Source organism: Gobius niger (genome assembly GCF_951799975.1).
Source record: "Gobius niger genome assembly, chromosome: 15".
Lineage (NCBI taxonomy): Eukaryota > Metazoa > Chordata > Actinopteri > Gobiiformes > Gobiidae > Gobius > Gobius niger.
Genome location: NC_136866.1, coordinates 7,511,620 through 7,538,019, shown reverse-complemented (window position 1 = coordinate 7,538,019; position 26,400 = coordinate 7,511,620). Strand labels below are relative to the sequence as shown.

At 41.3% G+C, this 26,400-nt stretch overlaps 3 protein-coding genes across 5 annotated transcripts; 1 reads left to right on the top strand and 2 right to left on the bottom strand.

Moving 5' to 3' along the window:
• Positions 1 to 1,375: 1,375 nt before the first annotated feature.
• Positions 1,376 to 21,379, bottom strand: LOC306974571 (3',5'-cyclic-AMP phosphodiesterase 7B-like). Of its 3 annotated transcripts, XM_079571874.1 has the most exons (13): positions 21,098 to 21,379; positions 19,045 to 19,105; positions 8,857 to 8,943; positions 7,694 to 7,857; positions 7,555 to 7,618; positions 7,379 to 7,474; positions 6,779 to 6,879; positions 5,343 to 5,474; positions 5,175 to 5,266; positions 4,594 to 4,738; positions 4,392 to 4,488; positions 3,925 to 4,005; positions 1,376 to 3,731 (listed from the first exon to the last, which is right to left on the bottom strand). In XM_079571874.1, the coding sequence occupies exons 1-13, from the start codon at positions 21,116 to 21,118 to the stop codon at positions 3,538 to 3,540; spliced, it is 1,335 nt and encodes a 444-aa protein (XP_079428000.1). In that variant the 5' UTR covers positions 21,119 to 21,379; the 3' UTR covers positions 1,376 to 3,537. The 3 variants fall into 3 exon arrangements, with proteins under 3 accessions (XP_079428000.1, XP_079427998.1, XP_079427999.1); XM_079571872.1 differs by lacking the exons at positions 19,045 to 19,105; positions 21,098 to 21,379 and adding an exon at positions 14,907 to 15,613; XM_079571873.1 differs by lacking the exons at positions 19,045 to 19,105; positions 21,098 to 21,379 and adding an exon at positions 14,940 to 15,613.
• Positions 21,380 to 22,287: 908 nt separating this feature from the next.
• On the bottom strand, positions 22,288 to 24,513 carry mtfr2 (mitochondrial fission regulator 2). The gene is made up of 8 exons (XM_079572221.1): positions 24,382 to 24,513; positions 23,864 to 24,017; positions 23,656 to 23,760; positions 23,462 to 23,586; positions 23,180 to 23,376; positions 22,869 to 23,118; positions 22,513 to 22,696; positions 22,288 to 22,435 (listed from the first exon to the last, which is right to left on the bottom strand). Exons 2-8 carry the CDS (start codon positions 23,933 to 23,935, stop codon positions 22,391 to 22,393), a joined length of 978 nt encoding a protein of 325 aa, XP_079428347.1. The 5' UTR covers positions 23,936 to 24,017; positions 24,382 to 24,513; the 3' UTR covers positions 22,288 to 22,390.
• Positions 24,514 to 24,870: 357 nt separating this feature from the next.
• armc1l (armadillo repeat containing 1, like) lies at positions 24,871 to 26,285 on the top strand. The gene is made up of 6 exons (XM_079572196.1): positions 24,871 to 25,134; positions 25,217 to 25,308; positions 25,386 to 25,569; positions 25,651 to 25,767; positions 25,838 to 25,912; positions 25,979 to 26,285. Exons 1-6 carry the CDS (start codon positions 24,982 to 24,984, stop codon positions 26,171 to 26,173), a joined length of 816 nt encoding a protein of 271 aa, XP_079428322.1. The 5' UTR covers positions 24,871 to 24,981; the 3' UTR covers positions 26,174 to 26,285.
• The last annotated feature ends 115 nt before the right edge of the window (positions 26,286 to 26,400 follow it).

Here is a 26,400-nt window from a genome sequence, read left to right as displayed (position 1 = left end):
TCATTTTATGTTGTGTTTTTATCACATTTTTGTCACTTTTTTGTTGCTTTTCCAGCACATTTTTGTTTTGTTTTGATCCTCTTTTTTCCTGCTATTTTGATGCTTTTCTTTTTAGCTTTTAGATTTGGGTAAAGCTCAGTTGAGGCGGGACTGGTGGCCCTAGAGCCAGTGGCCCTACTGTGCTCTTCCATAATGGACATATGGCCAGTCCGCCCCTGGTAGGCCTACCTGTGTGCCTCCAGTTTGGCTTTACCCAAAGCTGAAACAACTAATTGATTAGTGAAATGAAATGGTTGACAACTATTTCAGTAACCAATTAATCATTTTCTAGTAAACACAGACAACACGGACAAAAATTACACTTTTTTTTTTCTTAAATGAAAATCTACTTTGTTTTTAAAGTTAGTGTTAGTAGTGTTTTGTACATTGAACATTTTATAAACATCTGTCTGTGTCTCATTCAATCAGAAAACAGAATTGGCACCAAGAGCCTCGAAAAACACTCACTTTAAGTTTGCTCCATCAACATGTCCTCAAGCGGCGCCGCTTTAGCTTTACGTGATTCAAAAAAATGAAAAATACAATTTTCATACACTATTCACAGCCAAGTGATTAATCGGAAAAATAATGGGTAGATTAACCGATTACCAAAATAACCATTAGTTGCAACCTTACCTAAAAGCTTCTCGACTGGAGAGCAACAGTGTAAAAAGTGATTTTATGACGTGAGCTTCTATGTATTATTCTGAGTATATTTTATGAACTTTTATAAGTATAACATCAACCTGTCCAGGGACTGCGGATGGAAATCATCAATTTTTGCTATAACCTGGCACACGACATCTCTTCTCTCTTAGACTAATGTTGTATCGCATTGACGCCGCGTTTTTTCCCCACACATTTTTTTGTTGCTCTTTTCTCACTTTTTTGTCATTATTGCTGCTTTTTGTTGTTGCTCTTTTGTGGCTTTTTCGTTGCTTTTCTGTTGTATTTTCATCATATTTTTGTCGCTCTGTCGCCACACCTTTCTTGCGTTTTCATCCTCACTTTTTCCAAGAAGCTTTTAATTTGCTTAATGCCAAATTGTACAAAATGTCCTCAGTTCAGGCAGGAGTTAAAGAGGCTAAATCAAATACGGCTTTAATGTTGATTTATGTCATTTTAGTTTCTCTTTTTATTACTGCTTTAGACCTGGAATGTCCCGCAGTGTGGCTTTAAGGATAATATGTATATTTAGTGTATATTTACATACAATACTGAAAAAATTGCATTATTCTAATTACTATCCATAAACAGTAGCCTAAACCCTCTTGTTCTTGTAGAGGCAGCTTGATTTCTCTAGTTGACAAAGCTAGTAGCTGGTAAAACCCATGAGGCAGTTTTTAATAAAAACATTTATTTTTTCTTCACAGTGCTCAGAGATTGGTTGTCAGAACACAGGTACAGTCATGACGTCACTACAGAACCCCATATATAAATGCACAGATTAAAACCAGACTGGAATATTATTAATACTGCAGACATCTCTGTATCCACGATGCTGGCTACATATAAAATGATTGTTACATTGTTACTAAGCCAATTATTAGAACTTTTGTCTTCACAGTCTTGAAAGTCCCCTGAAACAAAGCTTACTCTACAATCTCACTTATATTTGTTTATTGTAGGCCACAAATTTATGGTCGATCAAGTGAACGCGATATCCTGCGGCAAAATCTCTGGCACTGCAAATTCATGCATCATAAGTAAAGCAGTCACCTTTTTAAATCTATTGAAGTGACAATTGGAAATAAAAAGACAACAACTCCTTTGCATCAAAAACTTAAGCACTGCTCTCAGTCAGTGTTTGGTGACAACAGATTTACAGATTATACAACTGGAATTACAGATCTGGTGTAATAATACTCTCAGTATAGAAAAGTAGTATTAAAGACATGAATTTGTCCAAGCAGAAGTAGTGGTGAAACCAGGTTATGGCTCAACGACCCTGTATCGGGAATATTAGAGGTATAATATTTATATTACAAGGCAGCCTGCTGGAGTCTGGAGTGGGTCTGTACAAAAGAATCAAAATACTTTTAGGTAGCATAGAAAGAACAAGGTTACAGTTCAAAAACGCTGGTTTAAGAATGCCAAAAGAAGGACATCATAAAGAAACAACCCTCTTCAAATGAATAGACATTGAGCGATAGTGAGATCAAAACAGTGACAACACTAGAGCAAAGCCAACATTAACATACTGCATACATAGAAAATATGGCCACTTTATTTAATCTCATCAGTGGTCTAATCTTATTGCAGTGCAATTCAAAGAAAAAAGTATCACAATATCTCTAACAAGACTCATTATTTAACAATAGATGTAATATTACTTTTGCCAGTTTTCTGGAAGACATGTGGTTTGTGGTAAAAACCGTATCTACAGTCCAAAAGAATGTATTGAATAAACATGTAATGCATTAGTTAATTAATGAGTTGAATTTCCACACAACATTTGAGGACATTGATTAACAGAGTTATCACTATATGCCTTTAATATATTTTATACATACAGTGAAAACATTTATCTGTGACATTTGAAGGTAATCATTGGCCCTTGTCTGTTCAATATACACAAAAATGTTTTGTTGTAAATTGACATCTTAAAAATCCAAATCTATCTAGAGTTGGTGATGAGTGTATGTGCTTTGTTCTGTGTAAAAAGTGTCACGGTTTGGTCACGGTTTGACCAAAGGTGCTGTTAAGGCTTTTGCTTGACATTATTTTGTATTGTGAGGTCATCAGAGAAATAAATGCACTCAAAACATGTGTGTTAGTTGTTCTAAAAGTTTGATATCCTGTATGTGGCCTGCTGTATGTACACTTATTACAGTATATAGCACGACACAAACACTTAATGGCTCTTGTTTGCATTAGTGACTTACTTTGCATCCCACTTTGATTCAGTCAGTTTCTATATATTAAACCATTGAGACAAATTTACAGTACCTTGACGAGTTAAAAACGCACTTGAGTGAAAAAGACAAGTGAGACACGTATGAAATAGCATATAATATAAGTGCAAGCTGTACACAGTAAGAAAAAAAGTGGAAATAGCTTAATAAGTATTGAAAAAGCATAGTAGAGTAGGTACTAGTCATCTCATTAATCTCAGTATTCTTTCTTCCGTGCCCAGATGACGTGTTTTGGCTTCTTTATTGAAATAGCAGCATTGTCCGACATATATTTGTCCTCAGTGATCCGTCTTTCAATACAACGTCACAAACTCATGACGTCAATTTGGCTTATTTTTTACTAAGATTTCCCCCCAAAAAATCATCTGTCTGCCTGTCCACCTGCTCACTCGCAGCTCCTCTCCAGCAGGGGGAGACATTCATCAAGGGCTCAGGCTTGCTCTCCAAACTCACACAGAAGCCGCCCCCATGGGAGAAACCAGGCTGGAGGACGCTCAGGGAGGAGGACAAATGCCCTCTCCTCCATTTGTGGGAAAGAATCAGCCCCCAAAAAAGCCAAAATAGAGCTTGGTCAGGGTGTTTTTTAGGGTATGTCGCCTTCTCCTTTGCGCTCTGACTCCTCGTCCTCCGTGTGGGATGGGGTGTGAGCGTATCGGAGACGCACCCAGCGGGCTTTGTTCTTGTGCATGTGGCCCATCATGGTTTGGCTCAGCAGGCTGGCCTCGGTGAAGCGGTGCCACTCATCGAACAGGGGCTCCACGATGTACGAGATAAAGCCTGCGTGGCAAAAGAACGACTACTTATCAGAAACGTTGTCACTCGAGGGTAGGTTTATATTGTACTCTGAGCAAGGGACCTAATGCAGCTAATAGAACACATGTATTCTGTAGTACCAGTGCATATACTAATGACTACAGGGGGTAACTAAACAATTCCAAAGCCAGGTTCTGGACATGTGTACAGTACTTACCAATCTGGATGGCTGGGACTGAGTCAGTCTGTTGATCACACAAAGGACTGATTTCCAAGTCAAACTTCCTCTCCAGATCCCCTGTCAATTTACAGACCACGTTTAGATTTGAGACAGTACCTGACGTCCTACAATATGTCCTACAGTATCCAACAAATGTACTGACTCGGCAAATCCAAATATTGGCAAATTGGAGCCGATTGTATCGCGGTATAAACACTGAACTGATGAATGTAATTACCAGATCTGATAAACCATTTTGGAGTGATACATTCACTAAGAAGTTAACAAACATTGTTTATTTTCGGCTTGTATAACATCGTGCCTGAGAGTTCATATCAATAATTCATAACTGCAGCATTTCTCAGTTGTGAGCCCGTTATACAAGGACACACAATGTCATGGTCATTCATTTCTATTATGGCGACAGTGTGTACAGTATTAGCACCAACTCTTACTGCACTCACCCTGTCTGTAGAACTCCTCACAGACCCTCTCGCTCCACTGCCGGCTCAGTTCCCAAGCGCGGCACGGGTTACACACATCTGCACATTTCAAAGCAATCTAAAACAGAAATATGAATACAGATGCATAAATAAATTGGGAAATTATTGCCCATGTACAGTGTATACATCCACAGCTCTATCCTGATTGTCACTGTGTTGCTACCTGCAGTATGAAGTGCCTGTGTGAGGCCAGCTGCAGGTCCAGGCTCTGGTTGTCCAGGTGCTCCCTGAAGCTCAGGACAAACTCGTTCTGTCGACTGATGTCCGTGGCCAGGATCAAGGAGCCCAGCTGCTGCTCTATGTCCTGTCTGTCACACATAGAGCACCACAGAGTCACATCTTAACACTTTCAAAACTATTTTCCCACTATTGCACACTGTGTTAGACCAGAGGTTCCCAAACTTGCTTGGCTGGGACCCCAAAACATGTAAACAACTCGGTACCCCCATTACATGAAGTTATTCTTATGCTCCTTCAAGGCATAAAAAAAACATTTAAAAACTGTTTTATGCTGTTCTACACTCAAAAATGTACTAAAAGCAGAAGCATTTTTCTTTTCATTTCATTTTCACGACCACCCAAGGCCTGGCGACCCCCGAGACAGTTATACAATCACTGTCAGAATCACTTTAATGATCCCCGAGCGGACTTTCTATTCTATACTTATGTAAAATAATGATATCTTTAGACTTCTTTAGGTCCATGTAACATCTTGACACTAAAGGAACAAGTTTGTGGCCTTACGACATGTCCGGGGGCAGGTGGGACAGCAGGCCTGACTCCCGCAGCATGCCCACAGTGGACCTCCAGTGGTGACTCTCCAGCACAGATGTGTTCTGCAGCACAGACACAGTGTAAAGTGTGTTAATGTGTGAGTTAGTTAGTACTGAGTGTATACTCAGGCCCATGTACCTGGTAGAGCGAGGCCAGGTGGTGCTGCGTCTTGATGAGGAACGGCTGGTTGACTCCAGGGTGGTCCACGTCGTGGGCGGCAGCTGCCATTAGACCCAGGAATATGTCCAGAGGACTCAGCTGCTCTGCCAGCTACAACACACAAGTGCCACTCAGTTTAAATAAACATCTATCCTCAATGACACCACTTTTCAATCACAATAACTGAGCTCATTGTTAACATATGCATTAGTACAGCAACTTAACTTTTAAGCATCATTAGACCCAGCCAACAACTGACTAATTAATTTGGACTGAAATGAACAAGCTAGATTTAAAAACCCAAACAACTACAAAAATACATGCACAAATGAAGGGCAAACACTGACCTGCTTTCAAAACTTTCAAGACATTTGCCGTCTCCATTATAGGTCAACACAACAATCAAATGCATCCTATGTCATTTAAACAGCAATTTGATTACTTTGAACACTATAACCTTGACATAATAAAATGTTTACCTTAGCATCGTGTGCTTTTGTTGACCACCCTTCTATATCCCAGTGTGAGCCGTACTGTTCTGACATGATCAATTCATTTAGTTGAGTGCTCTTAACAAAATAGCTGCATCAGAAAGCCAATTACAGAGGAGAGTAAAAGATGCAGCGCCGCTTAATCTGGTCAGAGAGGACCGAGCAGCGGTGAAAGAATTTGTTGTCAATCCAAAGTGAGGAGGAATGATCCCAAGGGACATTTGGCTAATGCGATCTTTCAAGGAGAGGCACAGGCCCATTGAGTCATTACAGTCAATGAGTTTACAAGGAGGTTTCTCGAAAAGTATGGGGCTATAGTTGTATCAGTATTGTTGTTTTCGTCATAATTTTGCGAACTAAAACTGAACAAATACTATTAACTACTACCAACTACTATAACAAGGACCATCTTCATTTAAGAGATTATAATGGGCTGGGACTAAAAAGGGTCTTGAATAGGGGGCAACATTTTCACAAAATTATGTCTAGATATGTTTCAAATAGAAAAAAAAAATACCCTTGACACATTTCTAAAGCATACATAACATTATCTCTATCTAACTATGTATTATTATTAAAGGAATAAAGTCTGAAATTGAAGGTAACTGAGAAACCATACAAACTGATATAAAGGTCATTTAGCAACAGAGTAAAAAAAAAAGTGGAGCCAAGTTTAACTACTCCCTACTGGGAGCATAAAAGTCCAGCCTGTCGACAGAAATAATCTGAGCTGACCTAGTCATTCTAGTGAGAGGCAACGTGTCCTCAACACAACACGACACAACACAGTACAGTCAACTTTTTCACACAGTGGAAAACTCCTACACAAATAAAACAAAAAATAACTATTTGATTATAGCTTGAAAGCTTAGCGTAAGACAAAAGCTACGTTACAATTTGTGTTGAAATGAACATATGTGTCACCTTGGGCTCTTTCAGGTAACAGTACATGGCTTGTGTGACATCAGCAGCATGGACAGCGTTGTGGTAAGGATTCTGGGAGTGGTAGTCCTCCTGCACCATACCTGCAGAGAAATACATGGCCAGAGCATCTCAGATTTTTTGCCGCTTGTTGTTGTGGTCTGATGGAATTGAGACAAAAGACAGTCCGCACCTAGTTTCTATGACAACACTCCCCACAGTATGTATGAAAGTATGTGATCTGAATTCAAATGCACAGCACTGTACATAACTGTAGCGCAGTGAGTAGGACCAGGCAGGAAGGTTTGCTTTGTTTTAACCAACCAAAAAACATTCCAATAAGCTAACATTATGAAGCCTTCTGCACTTTCAATCCTTTTATATAACAATAAACATCTTAATTATCATGTATCTGTGTTATGTGTTTGAATCTACACACAAGTTTTATAGGCTCTACATGGCCCAACACTTTCTGAGTAATATATACAAAATTTAATCATTTGTTCTGGATTTTGAATTGTAAAAACACTAAAACAAAGCAACACCTCCAAAAAACCATCAAACATACCAAGATTAAATACACAAAGTATTCACTGTTCATACCTAGAAATCTGTGTAGTTTGACCATATCCAACTGGAAGTGGTGGACAAGGTCGTAAACATTGAAGAGATGGCACATAAGAGTCACCAGGCTGTTTCCTGAAAGAAGAAATATTCATTTGAGAATAGGCGTTTTTTTTTTTGGCTCAGAAAATAATTTTACCATTACAAACTTTTACCATTAGTGAGGCGATCGAAAAGGAAAATATCAAAGTTCCATGTGCTGACTTTAGACAACATGTGCTGCAACAGAACCAGTGTTAATGCATAGATCACATTTAAAATATTGTCATTGTTATAGGGTCATAGGAGCCTCACTCCGGCCTGTCCTAGGTAGTGGTCGTCCAGCAGGTGCATGGAGCCGGGGCTGTGGGCCACCAGGCCCCGCAGCAGGCGGGATGCATGGCAATATCTCTGGAAACTATGCAGCCGTTTCACCTTCCTCCGGGTACACGACTCTACCTCCCCCTGCTGGGCACTGGCTGAAAGACACACGGATGAAGAACAAGGTTACTCCAAGAGGCAGCCAAGCTCCTTTTTTAAAAGATTCATACATCTCTCCAACAATATTGTTGCCATACTGCTGCACAATAACTCATCATTATAGATGACGTTTTTACTATTCTTTGCTCAAATTGCACTGAATTATCATTATCTACCCATTATCTGTAAATGTGTTCAAACAACCATGTATATTGGTATCTTATTTGCTTTATATAAGATTTCCTATTATCATTCCTATTATATTTATTAAGATTTCATTCCTATTATATTTATTGTTTTCTACATTTTTAAGATGTTATTGTTACTATTGAGTTTCTGCAACCCCCGTGGATCAAGTTGCGTAAGTACACCGGACTCCTGTCGCCCCACTTTACAGGCATAACATTGAATTAGGCTGCTAAGAATAGGCTACTATGCCACATATCTGTGACTCATGACATTTATTAATACTGCCTTTGTTTTTACCCTGGGTAGAGTGATAACCATTAATCCGCACATGAGGCTGCATCAATCACATGCAGCAAATGTAAAGCATAAAAGCTTATTATAGGTATATTTAAAGGCACACTGCGTAACATTTTGTACTATACTATACCATACCAGCTCGAGAAAATGCAATTTCTGTAATGGATAATCAAAGAATGGATTTGAATGAGGACTTAATCTATTAAATCTCAGATTCTGCTGACTTTAGTCACATCTCCATGGAGACGTGCTGGAGACGTGCCCACTCCTGGTAAAGTTACAGTCATGTCTTAGGAGAGGCACATGTTTTTTTTCAATGATGAAAATATCTGTCATAAAACAAATGCTCGTATTTCAATTTTATTTATTAGGTAAAATTGTACGCGGTGTGGCTTTAATATGCACTAAAATCTCATTATGCTGCTGTGTGTGTTCAGAGAACATGAATTTCTTCGTGAAGAAACAATACTGAAAACTGTGTGCATTGCCTCAGTGCTGAAGTGTGCTCTTACTGTTGAGGATTCGCAGGTCGATCAGAGGATAGGAGCCTCTTCTCTCCAGCAGCACACCTGCATGTCTCGTGCGCAGTCTGCCATCAGCTGCACACACAAAGAGCACATTTTGGAAAATTTAGGACAGCCCTCAGCATACAAAACATTTTGGTCCTTATTAGTCACATTCTGCGATGGCCACGCTTGTCACGTTCGATCTGTCAGATTCTGGAGAGGCGTGACATTATCCAGGGGCGCAGGGGGAAATGGTTTTGGCAAAAGGGTGAGAAGAGGACAGAAAACAAGACAGGGTTACATCGTTAGTTCACCCTGAAGCTTTATAATTGATCAAACTCATAAAAGAACATTTAATGTGAGAGTGGGTCTTTGACGTGGCTGGATCACCCGCACTGCATGCCTCTGTTGTGCGTTTGTCTGAACAGAATTGATTTCATGGCACACTGCCGCTGGAACAGAGAGTCTCAAGACTTAGATACACATCTAGACGTGATCATTATGTTCTCATTATCTATGATCTCTTTTAACTAGGGGATGTCCCAGCACTCATGATTTGTGTGTTTGTTTACGATAACTTGCCTTGTGGTGTCCTAGAAGAGTGCATTACTTTCCATATTGAGTTGTTTTAATATGTAGGTTTTAGCAGCCTCACCTTATTGTACCTATAGGTACAATAAGAATTGTAGGCCCCCACCCCCCCTCAGTGCAAACCCTAACCCTAACCCTAACCTGTAACCCTATCCCTAAATCCCACAAAAACCCTAACGCAATCATCGCATACAGTTAGTTATACCGCAAAGTGAAGTGACTGACATGAAAATCAACAAATCACACACTTTTTTCCCCCCATAATTCTGACTGGTAGGCCCCTGGGCTCCAGCCCCGGCTAGCCCATTGGATAAGGTGGCTTTGGGGTTTACATAAGCTAACCATTGATTTAGTCTCGGGACAAAGACTTGGTAGCACTTTCTTTTACAGCACTGTGGTAGCATGGTAACAGGATGGTAAAAGCATAGTACATAACCATGTAATAAGATAGTAATTATGGTAATTACATGGCCACACATAACAAGCACCATAGTAGACAACCATCTCGACACACTAGACAACTCTATGAGACGACCGGCTGCGCTGTTGTAAATTCTAGCTACATATTAAAGCAGTACTAAGTAACGCATGCCCCTAGAGGCCATGAGCGCCACTGCAGGTTTCGTAGCACATTTTTTACTCATTAATTGTCCGTGAGAGTAAATACTACACTGACAGAAAAGACAAGGAGAGGGGGATATTATACATCCAGTTACACAATGGAGATATTTTTCACTCAAACTTGGCTGTAAAAACTGTTTAAGTCGCACTAGGCTACAGTTAGCTTTGCCCATTAGCCTGTTAAATTCTTCTTCGTGATTCCATTAGTGTGTATTGGTGGCACCAACCCGGAGTAAAGTTGCAACTGTGATTTTCTGGACAGAGACTTGTATTACCCCCAGAAAGACAACAAAAAGGGATTAATTCAGGTAAACATGTTACTTAGTATTGCTTTAAATACCAGATTCTATTCTGCAGCAACTCGAGTCATAGCTTTAGACACAAACAGGTAAATGGAGAAAACTCGGTAAACTGTGGCAATAGTTAAACCACTAAGTCCAACTTAAATGTGATGGACAGTGATGGATGAGACACAAAATTGAAGAATTAGGCCAATTATTAGCGGCATATGATATCGGATTATAACCATGGCAATATCGTTAGTCATTGATAGATTCTAGAGTTGCACAATGCTCCAAAGACATCCGCCCTTAAACAACCCCAAATACTGAAAGCTGAATAATTCACAGATATGAGTAACTGGAGCGTGTTATCTGGCTGGTTGGTAATTTGCCCCACCTTGGCTCCAAGATTTCCTAAAAGCAGCTAAACGACCCATTAATAGCTCCATTGGGCACTGGGCCGCCTCCCTGGGCTGCCACATCTGCTATACCACACACAGTGAATTCAAAATGTATGTTAAGCGTTCTGCGGCGGGCTTTAGTGCGCCTGTATGTAGCTGGCCAGGCGTCTAATGCATAAAACATGTGGTGCACAGAGCAGAATCAGCTCCCCAATCCAACATACAAATATAAATTTAAAAAAAACCTTCAGGGGGAGAGAGGAGAGACGCAGCGGAGTCCTGTGTTGGCCTAGTTTGAACGAGAAAGAGTGCAGGGAAAGCCTCTGTGCATGAGTTGGCACACAAGGAGGACACACATCATCTGGGAAAGAACACCCCCATGCTACGCCTGAGCTGCACACTGCCTTATTTCTTATCATTGCACCCACGTCTGCCTAATGTGCCAGCCCATCCGTCAGCCCCTCGCCCGCCCGCCCCGCAAGCTTGTTTACCTCTCCAGCGCCTCTACAATTCTCAGTGCGCTAAATAGGTCGCTGTATCCTTTCTCCTGATAACTGGGTCATTTGGGATGAGAGAAAAAAAGAAAGAAACATGATTCAGATCGAAGGGGGCGTTAAAAGCCCTGTCATGCGGCGGTGAATCGAAGATCGTCACTCGCGCTGCATATTGCTATTATGGTAAATGAGGTTAATTCTCATGCATACACAACAGGATCGGCCCTAAAAAAAAGGAAAAGCACAAACACTTAGCATCACAGAGCTTCTCCTCACAAGGCGGGCTGAGTGCGGATGCTGCATCTGTGGGAATTTGCAGCACACTTTGTACTCTTGTGTGACACAGTTTGACAAGAGACTTAGAAAGCCTAATGTTTTTATAAGGTCATCGATTGTCTTCCTGTTTATGTTTGGGATAGGACATTATACAGAGAAGTTCAACTCCAGTACAAAAGGGTAAACAAACAAAATCAAAATTGAAACACAATTAAACCAAGTTTAGACCCAGTATTTTGTTACAGACCTGGTTTACATCTAATGGTACAACATTCTTAGGCACTGCTACTAGTATTCTCATTGTTGGGCTAGATTAGTTTCATGAGATCATGGCCCATTTGTCAATTTTCCTTTTGGTTATTTCTGAAGAATAATGACTCCTGCCCCCTAATGTCCGAAACCACATCCTCACAGTCTTGAACCATCACTTACAGATACAACAAGCAACGTATTGTGTAATTATTTGATATTATGAAAGCTCATTTATTCAGACTAAGGGTAAGCTCATCACTTTTTTTCTTATCATATGGCCCCAATTCATAACCAGAAATTAATGAAGAGCAAAAAAACAAAAAGACATATCCTCGTCCACCCTTCAGATTGAGAGTTACAGATACTGCTCTCTGAATCTCTCTAAAACACCAAAGCCAGTCCCTATGACTCAGGCAGTCGGCCCAGGATCCCCTCCAGTTCGCCTACAGGAAGAATGTGGGAATGGAGGATGCTGTGCTGTACCTCCTGCACCGGGCCCCTCACACATCTCGATAAGGAGAGTTCCGTGCATCCGTGGGGGGGACGAGCAGGAGTACCATTCCCTTGTAAAGGACTTGCAGCTGAACACCTCCAAGACAAAGGAGATGGTCCTGGACTTTCGAAGGTGTCGCCCATCTCCTCAGCCTGTGACCAACAATGGCGAGGAGATCGAGGTGGTGACCTCCTATAAATATCTTGGGCTACAGGTGGATGAGAAGCTGGACTGGTCAGTGAACACTGACCAGCTCTACAAGAAAATGCAGTGCAGACTACTTCCTGAGGAGGCTTGCTTCTTTTAAGATCTGTAAGAAAGTGCTCCAACTGTTCTACCAGGCAGTCGTGTCCAGTGCTCTTTTCTATGGTGTTGTGTGTTGGGGGGGAAACATCATTCAGAGGGACACTCAGAGACTGGACAAACTAATCAGACAGGCCTCCTCTGTGATTGGGGCCGATCAGGACTCTTTAGTGTCAATCTCGGAGAAGAGAACCCTGGAGAAGCTGCTCTCTGTGATGGACAACAGAGACCACCCCTGCATGAGCTGGTGATGAGGCAGAGGAGCTCCTTCAGTGAGTGGCTGCTCTCGCTCTACTGCTCAAAGGACAGGCTCAGGAGATCCTTCTTGCCCAGAGCGATCAGGCTATATAACAAATCCTTGGGTGGGAGGGGCTAAATGGGAGTGAAATGTTTTTTTTTATAGTACCTCTATATTTTTATACTTATAAATTATTATTATATTTATTCTCTGCACTGTTCTAGTTATTTTAAATCTGATGTTTGTATGTGTGACTTGATCGTATCATTATCACCGTCACACGTACGTGTGCATCTCATGGTATCGTCATATCAAACAACGTCCCGACACACTTTCACTGAGTTGAATGAGGTCATCACAAGTTGCCGAGGGAAAGTCACTGGCGCCGAAGCATAAGTGAGTGACTAATAAAGCACAGGTAATGAGTAAGTGCACAGGTAATTCCCCTCAGCATGAATCATCACACATTACATCATATTCTGTGTGCAAACTTGTGAATTTGCCTTGTGATGTAAAACAAATTTAGTTTGAAAAAAATAATAATTTTGACGGAATAATTTCATGTAAATGGTTTCAATGGTCAATGCTTTTCCACCTACATTAAAGGTGCCCTATGTAACTTTCTAGGCAAAAAAAAAAAAATCTTAATATTTGCACACATTTGACCTTTTAATGGGTGCAGCATGGCACCTTGGTTTTCCTTCACAGTGGCCTCTATGATGCTCCAGCAGCAAATGTTTTTAGGAGTTTGTACCAGAAACGGACCAGAAACCCCAAAACAATTGATTCTAGAGTGTCATAAAGGCCACTGTGAGGGAAAGCAAAGGTGCCACCCTGCACCCATAATGCCACTGAGCGACATAAAAAGTTACATAGTGCACCTTTAAGCACATCAAAGAACCACTCACCCATTCACACCAGTGTGCACTCTAGACAATGGAGGCAAGGTAGGTGAAGTGTCTTGCCCAAGGACACAACAACAGTGTGCACCTGCGGGATTCAAACTGCTGAGCTTCTGGTCACTGTACCATCTGAACCATAGTCTCCTCCAGGTGTTTTCCATAGGTCTCATAACCAGCTCATACTGAGATGGCACAGAAGAGCATGAAGACGCCAATAGGAACAAATGGCAAAATGAAGACTACATCAAACTCAACTTTCTTGCGCCAGACATTGTTCATCGGCCCAGATAGACTGAGGGCCAGAGGATGCCGTCACACAAGCGTCGCATGTGCAGCTGCGGCGGCTCACCAGATGGTAAGGCAGCTTTATTTAATGAAAACTGACTTTGGACACATCCTTTATTTTGTCTGCGGCTTAAAGCTCCGTCTCATGCCTCGGTCAATGACACCACAAGCTTAAATGTAAACAAACAGCCACATGACACTGACAAAGCAGCCAATACAATATAAATGCATTCTAAATTGTACTTTGTTAACATATTAGACTGATTATAAGCATCAAAAAAGCAAGGAGCCTATTGTAGAACCCGTTCGCCTCGTATGCCCCCTTATTCTGCCTGTGACAAAGAAACTGTATGCAAACAACAGCAGCAGCACAAAGAGGGAACCCAGACAGTATCGGGATGCTCCCTACAAACAGGTCCACTGGAATATTTGGAGTCCATTTGAAGTTTATGTCGTTTCTAATGTTTTAATCAATGTAAAGGACAAACTTGCTGTTGCTATAAACAAAACTAAAGTAAGAAATGTCAAATAATCACAACTAAAATCCAATTACACTATAGCAGAACCCTCAATGTTCCAGACAGGGTAGAAAATTGATTGATTATTTGGCTTCTGTGGTCATACTGTGACATCACCCGCATACCCTCAACATGGAAAAAACATACTCCCTTTAATTAATTAATTGGATTTTGTTATACTCGTGTGGTCCTTTGACAATATGGGTTCGGTACAACTAAGCAACTAACCATGCATAAAACATGTTACGGAGACAAATGAATAAATGATAAACACCTCTGTTAAATACTACAGGGCCACTAACAGAAACTGGCCGCAGAGAGCCCCACTCTAAGCTGTTACTCAAAACAAACATGAATCTTCCATAAGTCATTAAATATTCATGTGAACTTGCAGTACTTGCCCTTGTGTGTAACATGATGTAGGTCTGCGTCACCTTCTTCCTTTTGCAAGCTCTTCTTCTCTTGTGCTTCCAGCTTTACCTCCTCTACCTCCTCTTCTTCTTCTTCTTCCTCCGGTTCTACCCAGTCCTCCTCCTCCTCCTCTTCTGTCCGGTCTTTCGGGGGGCTCTGTGCGCCCCCCCTCCTTGCCCTCCACGCGGCCCGGAGCTGCCGGATGAGCGCTGGCAGCTCTAAAGCCAGAGACAGCCCGCCGCCACAAGTGACCGGGGGTGTCCGGAGTGGACCCCAAACAGTAGAGCTGGGGGCATCCTCAGGACAAACGCTCACATCCACGACCCCCCCAAGGCTAGTGTCCTGAAGCCGAATGTCCGCACCCCACAGACCATCCAGGACTGGCATGGTGCTCGAGGGGTGACGGGAAGAAAACACAGAAACTAAAGATAAGAGGGTAGCGGCAGTGCGCTGTCAGGTTGTCATAAGTACGGAGAAGAAAAAAAGAGGTCATACGACGTGGGTCAGAAAGACTGCGGCGAGAGGAGAGAGGAAACAAACGATGAAGAGGATAATTTGCCCAGGAAATGTATGAGAAGTCAATGAAGAACGAGAAAGTATTTGTCCGCGAAAGATGGTCCCAAAGTGATCGGTGCTCTTGATGCTTCTGCCGCATTCTCCCCCTCTCTCCTCATCCTCTCGGTCTCACTCACAGCAGAGTTGTTATGGAGCACGGAGCCCCTCCTCTCCTTTAGCTCGCTCACTTTCTCACCGCCCTCCGCAGCGCTCTCGACACCGGGCCAGAGGGATTTGTGAGAAACAACAGCTTTAGAGCTTCACAGATGGATCCACGACAAGACTCTAACCCTCACAACTATAGTAACACCGACGCAAGGCAAGAAAAGACAATTGCAATGCTTGCTTCGAAATGAATTTGACCAAACAGACTACTGCAGCAGAGTTACAGAATACACCCAGGCCATATGTTAGAGACTCGCACAATTTTATGTCAGGGCACGAGTTGGAAAATAGATGGAAATCGGCTCGAGTAACACTTTCGTGGCAAGCAAATCACTGTAGTTTGCGACCCTCCAGTTCAGAACCAGTAAACATGCTCTGAAAGACATGTGATTCTTATATAAGCTATTATGGTATTCCAGACAGTCTGCTCTGAAGATGGTAAAAAACTTCCCTATCTGAGCTGTGGTGCTCAATGCTACTGATTATATCACTTGGCTACATGGTTCGAGCTTGAGGTCCCATAGTGTAATTCAGGTCTCATTGATAAGTCTAATTGCCAATCACAAAATCTTGCAGCTAATGTGCATTATAATACATTACTTAACACCCATAATGTACTGAAGGTTGCATAACTATTTAGCATTTGAAATACTGTATTTTTGACTTAGGAGCGATAAATTGAATAGTAATGTATATTCAATTCTGTTTTAAAATAACATAGATGTATAATACAACTAGCAACCAAATAATGTGAAGGAGAGTGAGTACTGTGGACCTGGGGCTTGAATCGGATAGGATAGGATCACATCTGGGGCCACAGCTCCCCTGAAAAAGAGATCTCGGTGGGACTTTCCATCCCGGGTACACAAATGGTCAAATGAAGAGAAGAAAAAAAGATGTGTAATAAAAATGAATGGCTATATTTCATTAAAAGTGCTTAAAAGTGGACGAAGGCTTAAAGGTGCACAATGCAACTTTAGTATTATTATTATTTTTTATATTCATACGTATTAAACCTTTCAGTGCCTTTACTTACCTGTAGGACACTCCTGGATCAATTGCTGTGTAGGTTTTCACTGCTGATTGAGCCGTATCTATGGTTACACATACATTTCATTCCGAAAAGCTACTAGAAACCCTAAAAAACCTGAAATAAAAGTGGCCACCGGGATAAAGGGGAAGGCGCCAAGCCAACAACCCATACATAAACTGGGTCACCGAAAGGTCAAATATGCACTTTTTTTTTAACATAAAAAGTTGCACAGTGCACCTTTAAGTAACTTACAATGAAGTGATCATAAGGTTTGTGTTTCATGTGTTCTAAATAGTAAAAAAAAGAAACGCTTGGGGGTTGAAAATAGGTCGTTCTAGATTCTTAACAGTGTAATATAAATATGAAGGATGCTGTTAGGAACTGCTCCTTGCCCTCCACAGAAGCGTTCCCTTGAGAATAGTCACATGGCGAGTAGACAGAAGTACAGACACACACATTTAGCCTTGAACGTCCCGTATCGTGCACACAAGGCTGCGGCAAGAAATCATGAGACAACAAGGGCCAAGATAGCATGCATGAGAAACTGAGGTGGCGCCAGCGAGAGGGCGATTCATAAAAAAAGGCAACATGTCACTATGTACCTGCTAACTGGCAAGTGCCATCTTTGTTAGTGATCGTACGAGCTTTTAATAGTATTGTAAAACTGAGTCAGTGCAGTAGATTTTATTTGGTCAAGAAGAAATTTACTAATCTGAAATTGAGGGATTTAAAATTATGTCCTAATCTTTTTGTTAATAATAAATGTAAATGTTCAGTGGGGCACATACATTTGGACATGAGCCAGTGTGACCAGATTATGGCACTGTCCTCAGCCAACGGTGTGGGAGAATGTATGGCAATGATGTATGCACATTGCACACAGACTGTAAGAGTCATGTTCATAAGGGAAAAGTAGGTCAGAATATACCCATATCTAACCTAATTCACTTTATACAGGCTTCAGTGCACATGCAGGATAGATTAAAGGGATAGATTAAAGGAATAGGCCACCGTTTTTACATACTGAGATCTGTTCTTACCTGAGCTTAGATGAGTTGCACACCTGTCTGGTCTTTGGGCGTGAACTCAACATTTGTCACGCAAATGTTATTAATATTTAGCCTCTCCCAGCAAAGGAGCTCCAAACTGGGGTGAAGTTAGAAGCTACCAAGCTATTCCACATTTCACCCTATTTAAATGCAGTTACGTGAAACGTTACAAGATCCAAGTCTAGTTACACAAAATCAAACATGTCGATTTTCTAAGTGGGTAAAAAGGGGCACTATATTGTGAGGCGTAATACCACCTGGAGTAATATCGTCGAAGTACTCCAGGTGTTATTACGCCTCACAACATAGTGCCCCTTTTGATCCTCTTAGATGAAAAGGGGCACTACATTGCCCCTTTTACAATATTACCTGCAGTAATATTGTACTTCGATGATGTTACTCCAGGTGTTATTACGCCTGTAGTGCCCCTTTTTATCCGCTTAGAAAATCGCCATGTTTAATTTTGTGTAGCTATACTTTGTTACGTTTCACGTAACTGTATTTAAATAGGGAAAATGTGGAACAGCTTGGTGGCTTCTAACTTCCCCCCAGTTTGGAGCTATACCTTTGCTGGGAGAGGCTAAATGTTAACAACATTTACGTGACTGAGCACACAGACAGGTACACATCAACTTGTTTAGGCTAAGGTAAGAACATATCTCAGTATGTAAAAATGGTGGCCTATTCCTTTAAAAGTAGACTTATTATACATAATTGAGAATTAAGAAACTATTGAAGAAAGTATTGAATAACTGGGCAGGTCAGGGTTTCAAACTGGCCAGGAGAGCTCTCTGCAGGTGGTAAATCAAACTTTCACTTTCATGTTAGCAAATCTTTGGCGCCTTTGAGCACAGAGCGGGAATGGTGATGGATGATGGGCCTTAATGTGGAAGACTGCTTTGTGTTCCTCTGACGCGATAAAATCCGGGAAATACAGATCGGAGTGCTTCGGCGAAAGACACAAAATACTACTCTGATTTTGATAAGCGAACACCAAAATAACATGGTTAAAGCATCAAAAGGTGAATGTACATGTTATGTCTCCTTTAGATCACACTTCTAGGAAAGTTGCCGTACTTGTGTCATTGTTAAAAAAGCACTCCCTTGTTATCTTTCGGTGTGTTCGTTCTGCTCGGTGTGTGGCCAACTTTGAAGGTCAGAGGAGAACAACTGCATACCACAGACAAAAGTTACAACTAGGAACTCGGGGGGGGTGCCAAGTTTAACAAAACACCAAACTTTAAAGCTACCGGGTAACAAGTTTGAGTGAACTCCAAAACAAAGTCTGAAGCAGCTTTTAGCATTGAGGCCAGTAGGCATTCTTACCCAGCATGCGAACTTGTATGGCATTCTGCTCCGTCGGTTTCAGCGTGACTGCACCACACCCCTGTGACACAAAGAAGAGGGTAGGATTAATATTACCACATCCAAAAATACACTGCTGTATCAAGAGAGCATCGCTGGTGTTCGAGAGGAAAGAGAAACCATGCTAAAAGTCACTGTGGCCCTGTGGACAACTTCACGTGCACTCATCCCTTTGACAGTGAAGTGACATCGCAATGCTTTTTATAGCTTTCCTAAAACAACATAGTACAGCAATGAGTAATAAGTGCAAAAAATAGAATCACAGGTCCAGAAACAGGTGCAGAAAGTTGTATTTCAGTTAATTGGTAGAAATATTGAATCTTGTGATGTAAAAAAAAAAAAAAAAGATAAATGTGTTGTACCAGAGATCTCCTCACCACTCGCTCAGAAGAAGTGGGTCAATAACAACAGCATAAAGCCTAAAGTATCCAAGATTTTCACATTAGTCACAAGCTAGCAGCACATGGCTTGTCCTTCTGGCACTCCAGAGGTCTTGGGCATCCGGCTCAGCCCTTATTTAAATAAACATAATACACACTTTCTGCACTAATATGGCAACACAAACTCACTGTGCTTTTTGTAAAGCGTTTCTTTTCTGCACTGGGCTGGCATTTTTGCAGTCCTTATTTGGAATGGCACTTTGGGTGGCACTTAAATGTGCAAGGGTGGCACCAATGCTGGCCAAAATCATTGAAGACAAATTAAAAATTACATACCCCGTCTAGTCCCTGATGTACTTGGTACTTTAAAATTACTTTAAAATTTGGTTCAGGACAGTTCAGTAACACATTGATAACATTGTTCTAGAAATATTGTAAAGAAGCTAAGGGGATAATTTTCGGAGCATGTGCGTATATGCAAAATGAGTAGCAGGTGCACTGAAGTGTTTATACAAACTTACTGCATCTAACTGGTCTTATTGTGATTCCATAACTTTCAAGATTCACCTGAAAATCCCTGGCTCAGGGCAGTGTTCGGAGAGACTCGTCTCTTAACTTCTCTATTAAGGTCAACTATTTATAATGGTCTGTAATGGCCTAAAATGGCACAGCATTAGTGCAACCAGTGGGTTGCAGATAAAATGAGGTGATTGGGTGCATGGCAGTCGTGGACAGAACCTAATTGTTATGCGATCAAACCACTAAATCGATCCACATTTACCCTGGGAGGAGGTGGCCATAAACTTTGAAGCACTGAATTGTGTTCTTTGTTTACACAGGGGAAGGAAGCGGGTGGATGACAGAAAGTAACGGTGCAGCAGCATGTCTTTGGGCCTACACTAGAGGTGTGTATGAGATGCTCTAAATCAAGGCTTGCCAAAGACTGTACTTTTTGTGGGTTTGCATGTTGTTGTCACTGAAGTTGCATTTCCTGCTCAGAATTTTGAGTTATTGATTTCATCTTATTTGGATGGTTAACACATGGCACATTGTTCAGACAAGGCAAGTATTTAATTTGTAAATTCAAGTAAATCTGGCCAACTAAAAAAAGTCTACGCCAATAACGTACAAGTATGTTTTTAAAGTTTGCACTAAACTTAACTTTACTGTCTCTGATCAAATCTAATGGGATATTCAGAGGGCATGGGACCTTTTCACATGATTTTTGGTGGAGGAACGATTACCATGCTACAGCATTCTCCACTGTCCTGCAGTGTGAAATGCATGACAATATGATACTGAAATGTTCTCCCACTCTTTTTGCACCACACACACGACACGCGCACCGCGAAGCCTCCGCCACAGTGATGCAGGTCACTGCCGTAAAGCTGTCAATACACTGCAATGACAGCCGAGGCATATTACTGCAGCACATTTGGACCAACACTCATATCATCGTACAGCAAATCTCGCCGTGGCTATGATTTTAGAGGCAACCTACGGCCTAGCTTTTAACTATGGGAAAGTATGTTTAAGGTGGTCAGTGGCGATATTAGTTGTTTATTCAAAAACAAGCTCTAATAAACAACATGATGTATAAGACAGGGGCAGAAGAGAGATGACGGAGTACATACCTCGACAATTAAACAGGACATTTAACCATCGTGGCTGCCCATGATAAAAACAAGTGAATGTGTCCGAATCAGGCTGTTCACGAGGTGTCCGCTGCAGTGAGGCAACAAGGTGACGATGCCATATTTGACAGCTGAGTAGCCCTATCTGTGCCGTCCCCTTTGCCAATCTGTTGTAGTGGGTCGCTAATCGTAGTAGTAGTACAAAAGCTTGATGAACTTGGCGCTGGTTTTCCCCGCGGTGCCGTGAGAGTGTGCGCTCTGTGCGCCGCAGAGTGAGCATAGGGGAGGGGCTGGTTGTAGCGCTGATGAGGCGGGACTAGAGGGGAGCGGACCAATCACCGTGCCGTACTCGCAATGTTTTTATCCTTTGGGGAAGTCGGGTGAAATTATGAGATTTTAAATTAGATTAGAACATGATAGATTCATAATTTACTTGAAATGGGGGCAATTAGTCTCGTTTTTCTATCCTTTAGAGCAATTTGCGCCACTTAAATGTATTCATTGTTTTTGTGTTTTTGTAAATGTATGTCAGTGTTACACTATCACAGTGGAGGGCATGGTGAATACAAGAGTATAATCATGTTTTAGTATTAATTGGTGCATCTAGTGCAACTCAGACCATTACCAAATCTTACAAGCTATCGCATTGCAAAATGTCCCATAACAGATGGCAAAGAGAAATTATTTTCCTGCATGTTCACAGCAGACATAAAAAAAAAAGTTTGGTTTGGAATTTAAATATAGTGCATACACGCTGTACAAAAGCCTCAATATTTGATGCTTTATGCCACTTATTTCTGTAAAATTAACCATTCTTAACCTCACAAGGTTTGTGCCACTGTTGTGCAGTGTATTTCAAACTGTCCAAGTTATACATTACACTCCTGTCAGTCGAGTATGTTGTAAACATCTGTGCTGTTTAATCAAGGAAAATGACCACAGCAGTTACAAAGAGAAAGTGAAAACAAGTCTTCAGAAATGTTACAGAATGTACATCTCTGGATGAATGCATGATCTCATCCCCGACTTAACTGAAATGCATAGCACAGTATGAATGTAAATCATATAAAAATAACATTACCCATAAATCTCTCAGCTCATACCTCAACAAAACATATAGCTCTTGACAAAAGATAAATTTACATACATACAAACAAACATATGTGTCGAACAAGCAAAAATGTCAACTTTTGCCCAAAATAGTAGTCAGTATCTGAAGGAAGCCATTATGAACATCATCTAAAGATGGTGGCAAATCTGCAAGGATTTTTTGTGGATTACTGTTAAAATAAATTACATGTAACGACGGCCTTGGCTTCTTCGGATGTGAATAGGAACCTATAGGAAGAGTTACCAAGTTAGTAATAATGAAAATGCAATACTATACTGTTTACAATGGGAAAAGGGCTACAAACCTTGGGTGTCTCTGGGCTGCTAAAAGGTGAGAGTTCCCGTGAATTTTCTTTGTCTGATGAATTATTATGGTAATGCTGGGCAAATTTCTTCTTTAATGCCTCAGCTATGAGAGCTGCAGGGTCACTGTGCAATGATGAAGCCCCTTTGCTGCGTCTCTTCCTGACAGGACTTCCCCCCGGTGATCTACAGAAGATATTTCATAAACATTGGAATAATATACTGCTAGCATACTAAACTGTTCTTTGAGAAGTAAGCAAGTCACTAATTTCATTTCCACATACATTATTGATACAATATTATAGCCATTTATTGCTGTTGGTTTAGTGAAAAAGGGTCATTAAATACCGTAGCTTACCTCTGCACTGACCGCAGTTTAACTTGATTTAAGTCTTTGAGGACATCCAGCATGGACGGCAGTCCTTTTGCCTCTGACACTGCTCCGTCCTGAGGTTTCTGTTGATTCTTGTCAGTGTTTTGTTTGCGAGATTTTATGAGCTCTGACACTGACTGGACTGGAGCAGTGGTGCTGAGACAGGGGGGTGGAGGGGGAGGTGGGGGCAGGGGAGGACGGAGAGGTGTGGACGTCATTGGTGCACCTACAAGAGCTTTTTTTTTAGTAATATTTCACATACATATTGTTGCAATAATCCCTATCCATTATTGTACCTGGAGGAGCAGCAACAATCATGGCAATTTGAGAGCGAAGGTTAAGTAGCTCAGTTTCCAGCACTGAAATCTTCTTTAAGGCGTCTGAATCAGGAGTGGACTTCATAGAACTGAAGCCTCTTTGAGTTTGACTGGGTCGCTGGAGTCTTAAAACATTCCTATTTGCTGTAGCGCTCTTCTTGAGAGATAAATTATTTCTGAAATCATAAAAAAGCATTGACTAAGTATGTCATAGTTAATGGTACATTACTGTAATAATTATGAACAGAGAAGATTATACACCTGGTTTTTGTTGAGCTGTCCTCCACATCCTCAAAGACCCATAAAACATCAGCAAACGAGGGGACTGAAGGTGTTTCCACGGTGATGTCTCCATAACCATGAGGCTTGTGGGAGAGGAGAGGAATCTGTAAAGAATACAAAGCTTTAAATGATGCTGTCAAAGTTTACTAGATATTTTTAGCAGTGCCAAATACCTGAAAGTGGATACGTGGCGTTTGGGGCAGTGGAAGATTTGTCCCTATCATCCGCACAATACTTCGATACTGGCCACAAAGTTCACAGTCCCACACAGGAACCAACTGCATCAAAACGCAAAATAAACAGTTATTGAAACAAACAAAACAGTAAGTAGTGTCACACTGCAGCCTTTTGTAAATCAAGGGAGAAAGTTCTTTGGCTTACCATTTCTGGAGGAGCTCCAAAATACTCCAGGACCATGCGCAGTACATGCAAAACATCCTCTAACAAAGACATTAAAAGGTCTTGGTCAGCAGTCAGCTAGACTGCCAAGTTTCTGCTGACTAACTTGACGAGCCAGGGCCAGATGAAAACAAATCTGGGGAAAAAAACAACAGTGCAAAAGTAATTTATCACAAAGGCTACAATATACAATGAGGTTTGAGTTAAAACAGGGCAGAACGTGTGAGAAGTAAATAAAGCGAGAAATAAACAAATAGATAATACCAAAGTCAGATCCCGCAAAGTCAAAGCGCACCTTGTGGTGGAACCCCGAGAGAGATCTTATCCGACACATACGGTGATATAAACAGAAGAACATGCTGCTACAGTTTAGCTTGTGCTTGTCCTACACAGATCAATGACAATGTAGTAAAATGCCGCAGTGTGAAAAGCTGCACGTCTCATCAAAAGCTGGATGCCTCTCGCCAGGAAACAACAGAGAAAGATATGTCCGAACTTACCAACACTTTACTAGAATAGCCGAAGAATTGGGGTTGTCCACTTAATATCAAATAATCGATATCATATTACATTTAAAAACACGAAATGAGTAACGTTACACTATTCTCCATCCGCTCACAAAACGTGTTTCGGTAAGTTGTGAAGTCAAATAAAGCTGCATCGACACGATTGGCTAGAAAATGCAGAAGTAACGGCCGCAGCCAATCAGAGCGCCTGATACTGAGAGGCAGGAAACGGCTGCTCGACCAATGACGTCTGCAAAAACACACAGCACCAAATTTGTATTTCGGAGACGAGCAGCAGCCGAGGAGGTAAGAGTGGTTTTAACTTGTTTCAGCGACACTTAGACGCCCTCAATCTACGGACTTGTCCCAAGCATGTGTACGATTATTACAGAAAGGCAATAATAAACTGTTTATGTTTTGTTTTGTTACGTTATGTTTACTAAATGGTTACAACGTGTGCTAACTAGTTAGCTTTCCATTCGTTAGCCAGCGCTGTGTGTTAGTTAAGATTTGACCACAAGTGTATCGTGAAGTATATATTTTACGTTGGACATAATTTCTTATTAATTATCAGGTTTAACAAATTACGCAAAGATGATGGATGCACTATCGGTGGTCACTCAGCTCCGTGACCTCGCCTCAGAGCCTCAGAACCGCGAGGTCATCGTCCAGGACCAGGGCTGTCTCCCGGGGCTAGTGCTGTTTTTGGACCACCAAAGTCCCGAAGTGCTGTTTGCAACTCTGCAGGTGGATTCAGCAAACTCACTTGAACAAACAGAAAGGCTCCAGCAATACTCATCCAGTTAATAACCTGTTCTTCTCTTTTAAGACTTTGAGATACCTGGCCGAAATGCCTCCCAACATCCCCACTATGAAGAATGAGCTGGGTATGATGGTCAGTTTAGAAAACCTCCTGGCAAGGTCAGCCAAACATTGCTATTCTATTATAAAGGTAAAATTGGTGTATTACTGATTATTAATAAGCCACTGTTTTACAGAGATGGTTTGTCTGTTGACATGACATCCTTGGCTAAAGAGGTCTATGATATTCTCAGAACGCCTCTTAATCCCAGGCCAGTTGCACCTGAAAGAGCAGGGAGAAAGAAACCACAGTTTTTCATTAACTCTTCAAATAAGAAAGCCAAATCTGTAACCCTGCAGATCCAGGGACTGGACGGTTCTGTAAGTAAACACCGTGAAGCACTTCACCAGCCCAATGCAGAAAGCAGACTCATCCTAACTTAATGTTGTCATATGAATAAGGTACAGCGCAGTTTATGTGAAGAGGCTCTTCTGAAAGTCAAAGGAGTCATCAGCTTCACTTTCCAGATGGCCTCCAAGAGATGCACCGTTCGCTTTCGGGCTGATCTTTCTGCTGAGGTAAGTCTGGAAACAGAAGAGCCATCATAAGGTTTCTTATGGTTTACAACATTTTGTTCTAACATGATAGAGTCTGGCAACAGCCATTGCTGCTACAAATGTGCTGACAGCCCAGCAAGTGTTGAAAAATGAGGAGGGAGATGAGGTCAGTTGCACACATATATTTAACTATTAGGTGCTTTTGAAAATCTATAAATATTGTATTTTTCAGGTTTTGGTCCCCCTGCAAGTATCAGGAGCAGAAGTGCAACAGAACACTGCTCTCCCAGATTACCTTCCTGAGGAAGAGGACAGCCCGGAGAAGGATTTGAGCCGTGCAGTTTCTCGCACCACAGCCAAAGAAGACTCCAGTGGAAGCTGGCTCAATGCAGCAGCTGGTTTTCTTACCAAAACCTTCTATTGGTGAAGCAGTATTCCTACACAAGCTGAAATATGGACTGGACAATTCTGACTTTTAAAAAAACACTGGAAATATTGTACTACAAAGTATTTCAGTATTGAATGTAAATATTTTCTATTCTTTTCTTGCAGCCTTTTTTGAAATAATTTCCATTGTTTGTGTGTAAGATTGTGTGTGTGTACGACTATAAAAGTTTTCACAATATTGTTCTGTGCTCAGATTCAATACATGAC

What these genes read in the sequence shown, in the direction of transcription:
- LOC306974571 (XM_079571872.1), bottom strand. Translation starts at nt 15,303, where the DNA reads ATGCCAGTCCTGGATGGTCTGTGGGGTGCGGACATTCGGCTTCAGGAC. An exon ending in ACTACCTAGGACAGGCCGGA is followed by an intron (nt 7,619 to 7,693) that starts GTGAGGCTCCTA and finishes GTTCTGTTGCAG; the next exon opens with CACATGTTGTCTAAAGTCAG. An exon ending in CAAACTACACAGATTTCTAG is followed by an intron (nt 6,880 to 7,378) that starts GTATGAACAGTG and finishes ATTTCTCTGCAG; the next exon opens with GTATGGTGCAGGAGGACTAC.
- mtfr2 (XM_079572221.1), bottom strand. Translation starts at nt 23,935, where the DNA reads ATGTCTTTGTTAGAGGATGTTTTGCATGTACTGCGCATGGTCCTGGAG. An exon ending in TTGGAGCTCCTCCAGAAATG is followed by an intron (nt 23,761 to 23,863) that starts GTAAGCCAAAGA and finishes GTTTTGATGCAG; the next exon opens with TTGGTTCCTGTGTGGGACTG. An exon ending in GACAGCTCAACAAAAACCAG is followed by an intron (nt 23,377 to 23,461) that starts GTGTATAATCTT and finishes TTATGATTTCAG; the next exon opens with AAATAATTTATCTCTCAAGA.
- armc1l (XM_079572196.1), top strand. Translation starts at nt 24,982, where the DNA reads ATGATGGATGCACTATCGGTGGTCACTCAGCTCCGTGACCTCGCCTCA. An exon ending in TCCAGGGACTGGACGGTTCT is followed by an intron (nt 25,570 to 25,650) that starts GTAAGTAAACAC and finishes CATATGAATAAG; the next exon opens with GTACAGCGCAGTTTATGTGA. An exon ending in GGGCTGATCTTTCTGCTGAG is followed by an intron (nt 25,768 to 25,837) that starts GTAAGTCTGGAA and finishes CTAACATGATAG; the next exon opens with AGTCTGGCAACAGCCATTGC.